This window comes from Anomaloglossus baeobatrachus, unplaced genomic scaffold (assembly GCF_048569485.1).
Source record: "Anomaloglossus baeobatrachus isolate aAnoBae1 unplaced genomic scaffold, aAnoBae1.hap1 Scaffold_4740, whole genome shotgun sequence".
Taxonomy (NCBI): Eukaryota; Metazoa; Chordata; class Amphibia; order Anura; family Aromobatidae; genus Anomaloglossus; species Anomaloglossus baeobatrachus.
The window spans coordinates 2,302-19,992 of NW_027444085.1; the positions used below are offsets into that span (position 1 = coordinate 2,302).

Genomic DNA, 17,691 nt, shown 5'->3' on the forward strand with positions numbered 1-17,691 from the left:
AAGGGGAGCAAGAAGTGGCGGGAGATACAGGGAGAGAGGAGCACGGGTTAGAAGGAGCGAGAGAGAGGAGGAGAGGAGAGGGAGATGGAGGGAGGAGAGCGAAGTGGAGGGAGGAGAGGACAGTGAGGTGAAGAGAGGCGAGGTGGAGGGAAGCAAGGTGAGCGAGGTGGAGGGAGGAGAGGGGAGCGAGGTGGAGGGAGGAGAGGGGAGCGAGGTGGAGGGAGGAGAGGGGAGCGAGGTGGAGGGAGGAGAGGACAGCGAGGTGGAGGGAGGCGAGATGAGCGAGGTGGAGGGAGGCGAGGGGAGAGAGGTAGAGGAGGCGAGGGGAGCGAGGTGGAGGGAGGCGAGATGAGCGAGGTGGAGGGAGGCGAGGTGAGCGAGGTGGAGGGAGGCGAGGTGAGCGAGGTGGAGGGAGGCGAGGTGAGCGAGGTGGAGGGAGGCGAGTGTGAGCGAGGTGGAGGGAGGCGAGGACAGTGAGGTGGAGGGAGGCGAGGTGAGCGAGGTGGAGGGACGAGAGGGGAGCGAGGTGGAGGGAGGAGAGCGAGGTGGAGGGAGGCGAGGTGAGCGAGGTGGAGGGAGGTGAGGTGGAGGGAGGTGAGGTGAGCGAGGTGGAGGGAGGAGAGGACAGCGAGGTGGAGGGAGGAGAGGAGAGGGAGGTGGAGGGAGGTGAGGGTGAGCGAGGTGGAGGGAGGAGAGGACAGCGAGGTGGAGGGAGGAGAGGAGAGGGAGGTGGAGGGAGGACAGCGAGGTGGAGGGAGGAGAGGAGAGGGAGATGGAGGGAGGAGTGAGGTGGAGGGAGGCGAGGTGAGCGAGGTGGAGGGAGGAGAGGGGAGCGAGGTGGAGGGAGGAGAGCGAGGTGGAGGGAGGAGAGCGAAGTGGAGGGAGGAGAGCGAGGTGGAGGGAGGAGAGTGAGGTAGAGGGAGGAGAGTGGAGCGAGGTGGAGGGAGGAGAGTGGAGCGAGGTGGAGGGAGGACAGCGAGGTGGAGGGAGGAGAGGGAGGTGGAGGGAGGAGTGCGAGGTGGAGGGAGGACAGGGAGGTGGAGGGAGGAGAGGGAGATGGAGGGAGGAGAGGGAGATGGAGGGAGGAGGGCGAGGTGGAGGGAGGACAGCGAGGTGGAGGGAGGAGGGGGAGGTGGAGGGATGAGAGCAAGGTGGATGGAGGGAGGAGGCGAGGTGGAGGGAGGAGGGCGAGGTGGAGGGAGGAGAGGAGAGGGAGATGGAAGGAGGAGGGCGAGGTGGAGGGAGGAGAGCGAGGTGGAGGGAGGAGAGGAGAGGGAGATGGAGGGAGGAGGGCGAGGTGGAGGGAGGAGAGCGAGGTGGAGGGAGGAGAGGAGAGGGAGATGGAGGGAGGAGGGCGAGGTGGAGGGAGGAGAGGAGAGGGAGATGGAGGGAGGAGGGCGAGGTGGAGGGAGGAGAGGAGAGGGAGATGGAGGGAGGAGGACGAGGTGGAGGGAGGAGAGGAGAGGGAGATGGAGGGAGGAGGACGAGGTGGAGGGAGGAGAGGAGAGGGAGATGGAGGGAGGAGGGCGAGGTGGTGGGGACCAGTCATCCATTCCTGGAGATATGAAATCTATACTGTCCCACAACAGAAGTGAATGCATCAGTGAGGAGTTTACACACATGCAGACGCCTCCAGATTAGAGGAGTTTACACACATGCAGACGCCTCCAGATTAGAGGAGTTTACACACATGCAGACGCCTCCAGATTAGAGGAGTTTACACACATGCAGACGCCTCCAGATTAGAGGAGTTTACACACATGCAGACGCCTCCAGATTAGAGGGGTTTACACACATCAGACGCCTCCAGATTAGAGGGGTTTACACACATCCAGACGCCTCCAGATTAGAGGGGTTTACACACATCCAGACGCCTCCAGATTAGAGGGGTTTACACACATCCAGACGCCTCCAGATTAGAGGGGTTTACACACATCCAGACGCCTCCAGATTAGAGGGGTTTACACACATCCAGACGCCTCCAGATTAGAGGGGTTTACACACATCCAGACGCCTCCAGATTAGAGGGGTTTACACACATCCAGACGCCTCCAGATTAGAGGGGTTTACGCACATCCAGACGCCTCCAGATTAGAGGGGTTTACGCACATCCAGACGCCTCCAGATTAGAGGGGTTTACGCACATCCAGACGCCTCCAGATTAGAGGGGTTTACGCACATCCAGACGGCCTCCAGATTAGAGGGGTTTACGCACATCCAGACGCCTCCAGATTAGAGGGGTTTACGCACATCCAGACGCCTCCAGATTAGAGGGGTTTACACACATCCAGACGCCTCCAGATTAATTCTCATTTGTTGCTGATTCAATATGAAAAAAACTACAAAGCATGGAAGTGTGATGGGAAATTCCATAAAGTGACATGATTTATATAAATCCGGGTATTTACCCGTCTCCAGGGGATTTATGGCGGATCCTCCGAGGTAATTGTGGATTTCTGTAATGAGCAGCGTCTGTAGATCACAGCTCCGATCTCCCGTCTGTCCTCTTTTATGTATGACATATGGTGTTATATTCTTCCGCTAACCCCTGTTCCCCCAAAACCGCACAGGACTGGACCCCGCTGAGCCGTACTTTCAAGATACCCCTGTAGAGGTGAGACTGGACCCTTCCGATGCTCTTCTTGTTGATGCCATCCACACTGACTCAACGCCGACCATAGCCAGCCTAGGTAATGGGACGTGACAGTGCGGAGGGGCGGCACAATATATACCGATATACTGCGTATTGTATCCACCTGATAGAAGCGTCATATACACAACATTTATATCACTACAACACAGGGGTCTCCGCATAAGGGTCCGCTACAGCAAAACCCCCTGTATGCTGTCACAATATGTAATGCTAAGCATGTACTCCCCAGCAGAACAGTGAGTGCAGCTCTGGAGTATAATACAGGAGGTAACTCAGGATCAGTAATGTATGTACACAGTGACTGCACCAGCAGAATAGTGAGTGCAGCTCTGGAGTATAATACAGGCGGTAACTCAGGATCAGTAATGTAATGTATGTACACAGTGACTGCACCAGCAGAATAGTGAGTGCAGCTCTGGAGTATAATACAGGCGGTAACTCAGGATCAGTAATGTAATGTATGTACACAGTGACTGCACCAGCAGAATAGTGAGTGCAGCTCTGGAGTATAATACAGGAGGTAACTCAGGATCAGTAATGTAATGTATGTACACAGTGACTGCACCAGCAGAATAGTGAGTGCAGCTCTGGAGGATAATACAGGAGGTAACTCTGGATCAGTAATGTAATGTACACAGTGACTGCACCAGCAGAATAGTGAGCGCAGCTCTGGAGTATAATACAGGAGGTAACTCTGGATCAGTAATGTATGTACACAGTGACTGCACCAGCAGAATAGTGAGTGCAGCTCTGGAGGATAATACAAGAGGTAACTCCGGATCAGTAATGTATGTACACAGTGACTGCACCAGCAGAATAGTGAGTGCAGCTCTGGAGGATAATACAAGAGGTAACTCAGGATCAGTAATGTAATGTACACAGTGACTGCACCAGCAGAATAGTGAGCGCAGCTCTGGAGTATAATACAGGAGGTAACTCTGGATCAGTAATGTATGTACACAGTGACTGCACCAGCAGAATAGTGAGTGTGTGTCGCCCTGGGCAAGCCAGGGGACACAGGTCACACACCACCACACCCCACATCCCAGGTAGGCACACCTAAGCTGAACCACAAATCCTTGTTGCCTTCCTCCAGAGGCTGATGATTCACACCAGGGGGTGGGCCAGGCGGTTGGCTCCGCCCACCAATGAGATCACAGCTCTGGAGGCAGGAAGTACCAGGCAGATTAGCCCAGGCAGGGCAAGAGTGAAGTCTAGTCAGGGAGGAGGAAGTAGAAGGAGTGGAGGAGTAGCCCAGACAGGGCTAAAGTAAACAACGAAGTGAAAGTGAAGAAGTAAAGGAGGAAAGCAAGTGTGGTGGCAGAGAGCGAGAGAAGCCTGAAGGTCCAGCTTTGTGTAGGGCCAGAACAGCAAGGTCAGCGACGGCGGTGACTGTCCGGAGGGGGACCGTTTGGAAGTTCCTGGAAGGACCCCGTTGGCTGTGTGCCCGGTGGTCTGGAGCAGTGTTCCGAAAGACAGTCAGCACCAGGGCAGGGGCCTCTCGGACCCCGGCAAGGCTAGGAGTCGCCAAAGTTGCCGAATCCGTCAGTGAAGGGGACGTAGATTCCCCCAACAACCAAGTCCCGATTGAAGGCAACAGCCCAACCCGTACAACAGAGGCACCGCCACCGCCAGGGCACCAGTCTCTGAGGGCCAGCGCCTGCGGGCAAAGTGTAGTGCTCCTCCGGCCCAGCTTGAAGCCGGGGAGCGGGTTACCGGTGGGGACCCATCGCAACCAACCGTACATACAGGTGCAAGGAAAAGGGACATCACCGTCACCTACCGGGAAAGCAAAGCAGCCGTCTGTGGGACCGTCCTACCAGCAGTTTGGTTTACCGTACAAACTGTGTCCAAGTCTCAGGCTGAGTGAGTACTACAGTGCCGCAAGGCACAGCGCTGCCCCCCGCGTCCCTGCGCCCACCAGGCCCTGCACCTCCCAAGCCATCACCGGGCCCCGGGATCACCAACCCCTACCCACGGAGGGGCAACACAACACCTGGCTGCTCCACATCACCATCCCCGGGATCCCCGCATCGAGCAGCGGTGGTGCTACACATCACCACAACCGTGGGTGGCGTCACGGACATTATCCCAACACCCAAACCCCCCTTTCACTCACGGGCGAGGAGCGCCGCTCGAGAAAACCCCCGGGATCCGGCCTACGGCTCGAGCCACCACTGAGCAGCCGGACCCGAGCAGAAGGGGTGAGCGCGGTGTGCTGACACCCTCCTCCCCGCCCGCGACAACTTGGCGTCACGAACAGGATCTTACCGCTCTGCCGTCTGGTAGAGGTGCGCCTTGTTACCGCCGGAGGTATCCGGCAGAAAAATTTCAGAAGCCGCCATCTTTGGCGCGAAAAGTTCCCGCTCGAGCGTCTTCTCGAGCAGTAGAGGCGCGAAGGCAAAAACCCCGCCCCGTGAGAGGAGGGGCCGGAAAGAGCTAAGGGGGACGGAAACAAGATGTCTGCGCCCGACGGAGCCGCTGGAGGAGCGGTGGTCGCAGCCGCAGCGGCACCCGCGGATGGGAATGGACCTGCCCAGGTCCCGGCCGTACCGGCGGGAGGTGCCGCGGCCCCCACGCTCGCTCAGGTCATGCCGTTTTCCTTGCCCTATGCGCCCGGAGCTGCCTGGCTACCGCAGTATGACAGGAAACCGGATGCCCTACAGGCCTTCCGTAAAAAGCTTAACCCGTTGCTAGAGCTGTACCCCCTGACTGATAAGCAACGTGCAGCGATAGTGCTAGGCCAGTTAACCGGTGCGGCGGAGCAGGAAGCGGAGACCTGGGCCGAGGGGGACCGGCTCTCTGTAGCCACCATCTTTGAGAAGCTACAGACTGCCTTCGAGACCCGGACTGAAGCTGAGCTGAGGATGCAGTTTTACCAGTGCCGGCAACGAGCTGGGGATAGCATTCGGGACTATGCTCTACGTCTGCAGACCGCCCTCCGCACGCTGAAGCGGGTGAACCCTATTAATGAGGCGGATAGCAACAAGATGTTAGTGGAGCAATTTGCGCAGGGGATGAGGTCCCCTGAGGACCGTAAACAACTCCGGCTGTGGGCCCTGGAACACCCTGATGTGGACTTTGCTGTGTTAAAGGAGCGGGCCATTAAAGCACTACAGCCCCCAGCAACCGAAGGTCTGGAACCCGCCCCGTGGCCCGTTGAGACGGCTCCCGTTGTGGCGGCCTCAGCCAAATCAACCTCTCCAACATCTGCAGTCCCGAGCAGCACAGTGGAGGAACTGGCAGCCCAGGTCCGTCGCATGAACGGAGACCTTGCCAAAATCCTGGCTGCACTACAACCTCTGACCAGACCTTAGCCTCCAGCACAGATCCAGCTTGCTGACAGTCCCGAGGATGTTCCCTGGATGCAGCGGAAAAGTGCTAACAACCCGCGGAGCAGACCCCCAATCTGCTACAAGTGCCGTAAGCCGGGTCATTACTACCGACAGTGCCCGTTAAACGAGCAACCCCTGGGGCCCCGGGGCAATCCTCAGGAGTAGAACATCGTGGCCCCCCGGACTGGCGGGACCGATATATCGGGGCCCGCCCTATCATCCCCGTGGCTGTGGACGGCATACCAGTGATGGCTCTCTTGGACACTGGATCACAGGTAACTACCATACCGTACACGTTGTACCAGCGGTATTGGGCCGTAGATGAACTGGCGCCCCCAGACAATAGTATAACATTGATTGCTGCTAATGGACTTCCATTGACCCAGGTGGGGTATAAACAAGTGGCTATGACAGTGGGGCAAGCCGAACTGCAACACCAGGGTATGATTGTGATCATGAATGAACCCAGTGATCATAACCCGAAAATAGTGCTGGGAACCAATGTGATGGAGCACTGCATGGATGATGTGTTAACCCTATTACAACAGCTGGCCGCCACGACGGCAGGGAGCCGGCAGAGGGCAGTGCAGCGTGAGATCCGAGCCCTGATGTACCGCCAGCATGTAAGCTCAACAGGAGGGGAGATTGGTGGAGTGAGAGTGATGGATGTTGCTCCATTGACTGTGCCCCCTAGGAGTGAGATGATGATCTGGTGTAGGGCAGCAGTAGGGTCTCAGGGGCGTGACTACCCTGCAATGATGGAGCCCCTGCCTTCCGAGCACTGGCCCACTGTAATGGCCGCCCGAGGGGTGGTGGATGTGAAGAAAGGGAGAGTGCCTGTGAGAGTGCTGAACTGTGGAGAGGAAGAAGTCAGGCTTCCCCGGTATGCCACCATTGCCAAGCTGCTCACCCTGGACCCTCACACTATCTATGAAACCAGTCCATCTACACTCCCACCTACCACCAGCACTTCCCCACACCAGGGGGAGACAAAGGAGTGGCATCAACAGCTACATGTAGGCACTGATGACACCCCTACACATCACAGGGCAGGGGTATACAGGGTGGTGCAGGAGTATGAACAGGTTTTTAGTAAGCACCCCCTAGACTTTGGGCAGATTAAGGGGGTCCAACACCACATCCCCACCGGTGAACATCCCCCTATCAAAGAGAGGTATAGACCTATTCCCCCTGCACATTACCAGTGTGCCAAGGATATGTTGAGGAATATGAAGGAGGCAGGGGTTATTCGGGACAGCTGTAGTCCCTGGGCCGCTCCGTTGGTACTGGTCAAGAAGAAGGATGGTACCATGCGGATGTGTGTGGACTACCGGAAGATCAACCAGATAACCCATAAAGATGCCTATCCATTACCTCGGATTGAAGAGTCTTTGGCTGCGCTGAGAACTGCAAACTACTTCTCGACCCTTGACCTCACCAGCGGATACTGGCAAGTGGCCGTGGCCCCAGAAGATCGGGAGAAAACCGCCTTCACCACCCCGATGGGGCTCTGCGAATTCAATAGTATGCCGTTCGGGCTGTGCAACGCCCCAGGAACCTTCCAACGACTGATGGAATGCTGTCTGGGACATCTAAACTTCGAGACCGTCCTGTTGTACTTGGATGATGTGATTGTTTATTCCCAGATGTACGAAGCCCATCTGGAGCACCTGGCTGAGGTGTTCGCGTCCCTTGCCAAGTATGGGATGAAATTGAAGCCCTCTAAGTGTCACCTGCTGAAACCCAGGGTGCAGTACCTGGGGCACGTGGTGAGTGCAGATGGTGTTGCCCCTGACCCTGAGAAGATTACTGCCATCCAGAGCTGGCCGAGACCAACCACGGTGAGAGAAGTAAGGCAGTTCCTGGGCCTGGTGGGGTACTACCGGCGCTTTATCAAGGGATACACGAAGATGGCGGCCCCCATGCAAGACCTCCTCGTGGGACAGACCAAAGGTGGTAGACCCGTTGGAGCCCCACTGTCGTGGGAGGACAAGCATGAGGAGTCCTTTTGCCAGCTGAAGGCGGCCTTGACCGGAGAAGAGGTCCTGGCATACCGATTATGGGCGCCCGTTCATCCTCCACACGGACGCCAGTAACGTGGGGCTAGGAGCGGTCCTATCCCAGGTCCAGGATGGAAAGGAGAAGGTGATCGCCTATGCTAGCCGAAAACTCCGGCCGACCGAAAGGAACCCTGAGAACTATAGCTCCTTCAAGCTCGAGCTATTGGCATTGGTGTGGGCTATCACGGAGCGGTTCCGCCACTACTTGGCGGCAGCAACATTCACCGCGTTTACGGACAACAATCCGCTGACGCACCTGAACACGGCCAAGTTGGGCGCGCTGGAGCAGCGGTGGGTAGCCCAGCTAGCCAAGTATGATTTCACGATAAAGTACCGGGCCGGTCGCGTCAACATCAATGCGGATGCACTCTCCCGGATGCCCCATCTGGCAGAAGAGGGGTGCGAGGATGACGACCTCGAGGAGATTGAGTTGCCTGCGTTTCACCAGCCGCCTACTGAGAGGGTACAAGTACATCAGCAACGAGTGGATCTGGACCCACGGCCCAGTCAAGAGTGGCAGGAAGCTCAGGATCAAGCGCCGGCTGTTCGCCTTGTCAAGACTCTGGTGGAACAAGGTGCTACGGGAATGGACCCTGCCGCCCCAGCCGAAGCCCAACGCTTGTGGAAGGAACGGAAACGGCTTTACCTACACCAGGGGAGGCTGTACCGTGAGCTGATCAACCCGAAGACCCATGAGAAGATATGCCAGTTGGTCATTCCTCAAGCTGACGTCGCCACTGTCCTGCGGGCATACCATGATGGTGCTGGCCACTTCGGGTGGAAGAAGCTGGAGATGCTGTTGAGGGAGTGGTTCTATTGGAGTGGGATGCGTGAATCGGTGGAAGCCTGGTGCCGGGAGTGCGGTCCTTGTACGCTAAGGAGAAAGGACGAGACCAGCCAGAGGGCACCCTTACATCCAATAGTCACCCATCAGCCGCTGGAATTGGTCGCCTTAGACCATGTCAAGCTCACCCCTAGCCGAAGTGGGTACACCTATGCATTGACCATTGTGGACCACTACTCAAGATTTATGGTGGTAGTCCCCGTTAAGGACCTGACTGGTCGAACCGCCGCTCGAGCGTTCCAGGCTTATTTTTGCCGACCCCATGGGTACCCTGAAAAGGTGCTGACTGACCAGGGCCCGGCCTTTGAAGCAGAGGTGTTCCACGAATTCTGCCAGTTGTACGGCTGCAAGAAAATCCGGACCACTCCGTACCACGCCCAAACCAATGGCATGTGCGAGAAAATGAACCACTTGGTCCTGGGGCTTCTCAAGACGCTACCACTGGAAGAACGGAACCTGTGGCCGGAAAAGCTACCCGACCTGGTCGACATGTACAATAATATCCCCTCTAGCTCGACGAAGTGCACCCCAGCGTATCTGATGAGGGCTCGGCCCGGCCGCCTGCCGGTGGATCTGGAGATGGGGTTGGAGGCCCCCGAAGCACTCCCTTCGATGGTGGAGTGGGAAAGCCGGAGGAGAGTACAATACCGGCAAATCCAGGAGTATGTGGAGAAAAACCTCAGTCGAAGTCGAGAACAGCAGGAGCACCGGTTCAATCAGAAGGCGTCCGCGGATCCTTTCCAGCCAGGAGATGTAGTGCTGAAACGGAAGAGGAAAGCCCACAAGCTGGATGATCAGTGGGAGCAAGTCCCTTACGTCATACAACCCACAGAATGGGAAGATGGGAAGGCCTACCAGATCAGTCGTGACCAAGGGGGCACCCTGGCCACAGTTTCCCGGGACCATCTAAAAAGGTGCCCTCCAGCGTTGAAGACAGAGGCTGAAGTACCGGTTCCTCCACCAGCGGAGAAGGCAGCAGAGGTAATCCACACGGTAATGGGTGACTTCCCAGCAAACTGGCCTACACAGAACGGCGCGGTGATTCTTCCAGTGATACTGTTCCCACAACCCGTGGATGAAGAAGTAGTGGAAGTGGTTCACCGTGAGCCAGAACCAGTGCCAGTGCCCAGGGATGAACCTGTACCCAGCTCCCCTACGCCCCCGCCTGCTCCACACTATAGCCGGGAGGAGGAACAGATTGTTCCCTCTACCCCACTGTCTAGCACCACTGACACCGGGCCCCGAATGTCCACCCGTTCCAACCTAGGTAGACCTCCACTTAGGTACAGGGAGACCGTTCTGTGAGTAAAAGGGGTCAGGGAATGTAAAGAGTGCTTGTTTGTTGAAAAGTTTAAAAGTTGAAAGATGATAAGAAAAGATGATTACCGAAGTTTCACCTGATTCACCGTGTGATTAGCAACCGGCTGGAGCCGGCACCGTTGTCCCCGTGGGGACCGTTTAAAAAGTTGTTTTTGTATGGGGACTATCCATGGACAAGCCAGTGAACTTGCAGGGCAACCACAGACGTTAGTGGCTTGTAAATATGTTGGTTACCGTTACCGTTTTCCGCAGGCCGCCTCCGGAGAGGCAGGTTGGAGGGAGGGCCCTGAGCAGAGCAGGCTAGGGCCCAGCCACCAAAGGAACCGGTGGCTACCCTCTGGAGGGCAGGACAGATCCCGCTCGGGTACCGTGTGCTGGACTGTGGGTCAAGGGGTGCTGCCTGGGTTTTAGGGGCAGCATCAGGGCCAGGTTGCTTGGGTGGGAGAGAGCGGAAACCGTAACCGTAAACCGTTGCAACGTTAAAGAAAATGTGCCTCCCGTAAGGGAAGATTATTAAAAATGTCTTATGTTATGTTTAACCCTGTTATCCCCTTTTTACAGAAAAATAAAACCGGTGTAGGACGGCAGCCCGCGGACGGTCTGCGTTTTGCTAAGGGGGAATGTGTCGCCCTGGGCAAGCCAGGGGACACAGGTCACACACCACCACACCCCACATCCCAGGTAGGCACACCTAAGCTGAACCACAAATCCTTGTTGCCTTCCTCCAGAGGCTGATGATTCACACCAGGGGGTGGACCAGGCGGTTGGCTCCGCCCACCAAGGAGATCACAGCTCTGGAGGCAGGAAGTACCAGGCAGATTAGCCCAGGCAGGGCAAGAGTGAAGGTCTAGTCAGGGAGGAGGAAGTAGAAGGAGTGGAGGAGTAGCCCAGACAGAGCTAAAGTAAACAACGAAGTGAAAGTGAAGAAGTAAAGGAGGAAAGCAAGTGTGGTGGCAGAGAGCGAGAGAAGCCTGAAGGTCCAGCTTTGTGTAGGGCCAGAACAGCAAGGTCAGCGACGGTGGTGACTGTCCGGAGAGGGGCCGTTTGGAAGTTCCTGGAAGGACCCCGTTGGCTGTGTGCCCGGTGGTCTGGAGCAGTGTTCCGAAAGACAGTCAGCACCAGAGCAGGGGCCTCTCGGACCCCGGCAAGGCTAGGAGTCGCCAAAGTTGCCGAATCCGTCAGTGAAGGGGACGTAGATTCCCCCAACAACCAAGTCCCGATTGAAGGCAACAGCCCAACCCGTACAACAGAGGCACCGCCACCGCCAGGGCACCAGTCTCTGAGGGCCAGCGCCTGCGGGCAAAGTGTAGTGCTCCTCCGGCCCAGCTTGAAGCCGGGGAGCGGGTTACCGGTGGGGACCCATCGCAACCAACCGTACATACAGGTGCAAGGAAAAGGGACATCACCGTCACCTACCGGGAAAGCAAAGCAGCCGTCTGTGGGACCGTCCTACCAGCCGTTTGGTTTACCGTACAAACTGTGTCCACGTCTCAGACTGAGTGAGTACCACAGTGCCGCAAGGCACAGCGCTGCCCCCGCGTCCCTGCGCCCACCAGGCCCTGCACCTCCCAAGCCATCACCGGGCCCCGGGATCACCAACCCCTACCCACGGAGGGGCAACACAACACCTAGCTGCTCCCCTTCACCATCCCCGGGATCCCCGCATCGAGCAGCGGTGGTGCTACACATCACCACAACCGTGGGTGGCGTCACGGACATTATCCCAACACCCCAAACCCCCCTTTCACTCACGGGCGAGGAGCGCCGCTCGAGAAAACCCCCGGGATCCGGCCTACGGCTCGAGCCACCACTGAGCAGCCGGACCCGAGCAGAAGGGGTGAGCGCGGTGTGCTGACACCCTCCTCCCCGCCCGCGACAAGTGCAGCTCTGGAGGATAATACAGGAGGTAGCTCAGGATCAGTAATGTACAGTATTCCACCATAACACAACTTACGTCTTGCGCGGATTCTAGTGCTGTGCGGAGCATCTTCCCGTGTGTTGATGCGGAGTTGTCCCTTATTGCAGGCACGGGAGGATACGGGATGAGTCAGACGGTCGGGCACCTGGATTTCTTTCCAAATGGAGGAAAACAAATGCCGGGATGTAAGAAGAATGAAGTCATCACTCATGTGAACGTTGATGACATCACACCAAGTAATTATAGAAATTCTTATATAGCTTTTCACCTTCTGAAGAAAAATGGAAGAAATTGTGTGATGCCCTGGACTGGCCAAGTAGTCACAGACACAACACTACACAGCCAGGTAGTCACAGACACAACACTACACAGCCAGGTAGTCACAGACACAACACTACACAGCCAGGTAGTCACAGACACAACACTACACAGCCAGGTAGTCACAGACACAACACCACACAGCCAGGTAGTCACAGACACAACACCACACAGCCAGGTAGTCACAGACACAACACTACACAGCCAGGTAGTCACAGACACAACACCACACAGCCAGGTAGTCACAGACACAACACTACACAGCCAGGTAGTCACAGACACAACACCACACAGCCAGGTAGTCACAGACACAACACTACACAGCCAGGTAGTCACAGACACAACACTACACAGCCAGGTAGTCACAGACACAACACTACACAGCCAGGTAGTCACAGACACAACACTACACAGCCAGGTAGTCACAGACACAACACTACACAGCCAGGTAGTCACAGACACAACACTACACAGCCAGGTAGTCACAGACACAACACCACACAGCCAGGTAGTCACAGACACAACACTACACAGCCAGGTAGTCACAGACACAACACCACACAGCCAGGTAGTCACAGACACAACACCACACAGCCAGGTAGTCACAGACACAACACCACACAGCCAGGTAGTCACAGACACAACACCACACAGCCAGGTAGTCACAGACACAACACCACACAGCCAGGTAGTCACAGACACAACACCACACAGCCAGGTAGTCACAGACACAACACTACACAGCCAGGTAGTCACAGACACAACACCACACAGCCAGGTAGTCACAGACACAACACCACACAGCCAGGTAGTCACAGACACAACACTACACAGCCAGGTAGTCACAGACACAACACCACACAGCCAGGTAGTCACAGACACAACACTACACAGCCAGGTAGTCACAGACACAACACTACACAGCCAGGTAGTCACAGACACAACACTACACAGCCAGGTAGTCACAGACACAACACTACACAGCCAGATAGTCACAGACACAACACTACACAGCCAGGTAGTCACAGACACAACACTACACAGCAGATAGTCACAGACACAACACTACACAGCCAGGTAGTCACAGACACAACACCACACAGCCAGGTAGTCACAGACACAACACTACACAGCAAGGTAGTCACAGACACCACACCCCACAGCCAGGTAGTCACAGACACCACACCACACACAGCCAGATAGTCACAGACACAACACTACACAGCCAGGTAGTCACAGACACAACACTACACAGCCAGGTAGTCACAGACACAACACCACACAGCCAGGTAGTCACAGACACAACACCACACAGCCAGGTAGTCACAGACACAACACCCCACAGCCAGGTAGTCACAGACACAACATCACACAGCCAGGTAGTCACAGACACAACACTACACACAGCCAGATAGTCACAGACACAACACTACACAGCCAGGTAGTCACAGACACAACACTACACAGCCAGGTAGTCACAGACACAACACCCCACAGCCAGGTAGTCACAGACACAACATCACACAGCCAGGTAGTCACAGACACAACACCACACAGCCAGATAGTCACAGACACAACACTACACAGCCAGGTAGTCACAGACACAACACTACACAGCAAGGTAGTCACATACACAACACCACACAGCCAGGTAGTCACAGACACAACACTACACAGCCCGGTAGTCACAGACACAACACCACACAGCCAGGTAGTCACAGACACAACACCACACACAGCCAGATAGTCACAGACACAACACTACACAGCCAGGTAGTCACAGACACAACACCACACAGCAAGGTAGTCACAGACACAACACCCCACAGCAAGGTAGTCACAGACACAACACCCCACAGCAAGGTAGTCACAGACACAACACCACACAGCCAGGTAGTCACAGACACAACACCCCACAGCCAGGTAGTCACAGACACCACACCACACAGCCAGATAGTCACAGACACAACACTACACAGCCAGGTAGTCACAGACACAACACTACACAGCAAGGTAGTCACATACACAACACCACACAGCCAGGTAGTCACAGACACCACACCACACACAGCCAGATAGTCACAGACACAACACTACACAGCCAGGTAGTCACAGACACAACACCACACAGCAAGGTAGTCACAGACACAACACCATACACCCTTCCCCGGACAGGTGACACCAGTCACACAAAAACCCTTGTTGCCTCCCTCCAGGGGCTGATGTCCACACCAGGTGGGGCGGAGCCAGGCGGTTGGCCCCGCCCACCGAGGAGTTCACAGGCCTGGAGGCGGGAAAACACAACAGTTCAGTTGAGTTGAGGGAAGAGAGTGGAAGGAGAGGAGGAAAGTCACGCACAGGTGGACCTGGGACCAGGCCCGCCAGTGGAACTGTTAGGTGTCTGGGTTGGAGCCCAGGCACCTCCAGCTAGGTCGGCAGAAGGAGTTGGCCGTCTTCAGGAGTTGGCAGCACGGTCGGTGGAACCGTAGGACCGGGGTCGGGCGGTGGCCCACAGGTACCGAGCCGGGGAGCCGATTGGGAGCCAAGCACCAGGCAGGGTACTCAGACCCCGACTAGGCTAGAAGCCACCCTGATAGTCAAATTCACTGATTGCGGTTTGGACCGCAGGGGTTCATTCCCAACCAAGTCCCGATTGAAGGCAACAGCCCAACCATCCAGGATAAGTGCCACCGCCAAGGGCAAGAGAGCCAAAGGGTCAGCGTCTGACCCTGTAGGACGGTGGACAGAGGGACAAGCAGGGCGTAGGACGGAGGCGGAGGACAGAGGGAGAAGCCGGGTGTAGGACGGTAGACAGATGGAGAAGCGGGGCGTAGGACGGAGGCGGAGGACAGAGGGACAAGCGGGGTGTAGGACGGTGGACAGAGGGACAAGCGGGGCGTAGGACGGAGGCGGAGGACAGAGGGAGAAGCGGGGCGTAGGACGGAGGCGGAGGACAGAGGGAGAAGCGGGGCGTAGGACGGAGGCGGAGGACAGAGGGAGAAGCGGGGCGTAGGACGGAGGCGGAGGACAGAGGGACAAGCGGGGCGTAGGACGGAGGCGGAGGACAGAGGGAGAAGCGGGGCGTAGGACGGAGGCGGAGGACAGAGGGAGAAGCGGGGCGTAGGACGGAGGCGGAGGACAGAGGGACAAGCAGGGCGTAGGATGGAGGCGGAGGACAGAGGGACAAGCGGGGCGGAGGACGGAGGCGGAGGACAGAGGGACAAGCGGGGCAGCACAGAACGTGGCATGTTGTGGGGTTGCTATGGCGATTAACACATAAGTATAATTTGCAGTTTTTCATTAGGTCACTGTTTTCTGTGTCTCGTTAGCGCTGAATGACTTTGTGGCCTGTAACCACCTGAGAAGTTACCACTATTACATCGAGAGCGTCCTCCGCCCGGACGGCTTCATTGGATTCCCGAGCGCCTCCTATCACGACTTTCTGGGGGTAAGATTAGAAAATGTTCAGTCTATGAAAGAAACGGCTCCAACATCTCTGCGGATACAGATAACGAGGGCCCCTCATACAGAGCCGAGATAACGGGGGGCCCACATACAGAGACGAGATAACGAGGGGCCCCTCCTCATACAGCGCCGAGATAACGAGGGCCCCACATACAGAGACGAGATAACGAGGGCCCCACATACAGAGCCGAGATAACGAGGGGCCCCACATACAGAGCCGAGATAACGAGGGGCCCCACATACAGAGCCGAGATAACGAGGGGCCCCTCCTCATACAGAGCCGAGATAACGAGGGGCCCCACATACAGAGCCGAGATAACGAGGGGCCCCACATACAGAGCCGAGATAACGAGGGGCCCCACATACAGAGCCGAGATAACGAGGGGCCCCACATACAGAGCCGAGATAACGAGGGGCCCCTCCTCATACAGAGCCGAGATAACGAGGGGCCCCACATACAGAGCCGAGATAACGAGGGGCCCCACATACAGAGCCGAGATAACGAGGGGCCCCACATACAGAGCCGAGATAACGAGGGGCCCCACATACAGAGCCGAGATAACGAGGGGCCCCTCCTCATACAGAGCCGAGATAACGAGGGGCCCCACATACAGAGCCGAGATAACGAGGGGCCCCACATACAGAGCCGAGATAACGAGGGGCCCCACATACAGAGCCGAGGTAACGAGGGGCCCCACATACAGAGCCGAGATAACGAGGGGCCCCACATACAGAGCCGAGATAACGAGGGGCCCCTGCTCATACAGAGCCGAGATAACGAGGGGCCCCACATACAGAGCCGAGATAACGAGGGGCCCCTCCTCATACAGAGCCGAGATAACGAGGGGCCCCTCATACAGAGCCGAGATAACGAGGGGCCCCTCATACAGAGCCGAGATAACGAGGGGCCCCTCCTCATACAGAGCCGAGATAACGAGGGACCCACATACAGAGCCAAGATAACGAGGGGCCCCACATACAGAGCCGAGATAACGAGGGGCCCCACATACAGAGCCGAGATAACGAGGGGCCCCTGCTCATACAGAGCCGAGATAACGAGGGGCCCCACATACAGAGCCGAGATAACGAGGGGCCCCACATACAGAGCCGAGATAACGAGGGGCCCCACATACAGAGCAGAGATAACGAGGGGCCCCACATACAGAGCCGAGATAACGAGGGGCCCCTCCTCATACAGAGCCGAGATAACGAGGGGCCCCCTTGATACGGTCATGTGATAGTGGATGTCTCTTCCGCAGGGCGCTGGTTTCCCGTGCCCCAGTGGAGGCTGCGCACGGATGGGACACGACGCAGAAAAATACGGAGGAGTCACAGCCGAGACGCAGACGTTCTACCTAAACACCGGAGACCAGAAAAGCTTCTCACGTAAGAAACCTTATAATATTCAGCATTTTACTGGTTAAAGTGGAATTTCCTCCAGAACAGAGCGTCATCCACAGATCCCCCATAACAGAGCGTCCTCCACAGATCCCCCATAACAGAGCGTCCTCCACAGATCCCCCATAACAGAGTGTCATCCCCAGATCCCCCATAACAGAGCGTCCTCCACAGATCCCCCATAACAGAGCGTCCTCCACAGATCCCCCATAACAGAGCGTCCTCCACAGATCCCCCATAACAGAGCGTCCTCCACAGATCCCCCATAACAGAGCGTCCTCCACAGATCCCCCATAACAGAGCGTCATCCACAGATCCCCCATAACAGAGCGTCCTCCACAGATCCCCCATAACAGAGCGTCCTCCACAGATCCCCCATA

At 56.7% G+C, this 17,691-nt stretch overlaps 1 protein-coding gene across 1 annotated transcript; it reads left to right on the forward strand.

Annotated features, from left to right (window-relative positions):
* Positions 1-348: 348 nt before the first annotated feature.
* LOC142281381 (pancreatic triacylglycerol lipase-like) lies at positions 349-17,299 on the forward strand (the record flags this gene model as incomplete). Its single annotated transcript, XM_075332848.1, has 5 exons — positions 349-439; positions 2,571-2,690; positions 12,238-12,366; positions 15,778-15,896; positions 17,173-17,299. Coding segments are annotated over exons 1-5 (586 nt in total), but the record flags the coding sequence as incomplete, so codon positions are not given.
* Positions 17,300-17,691: the final 392 nt, after the last annotated feature.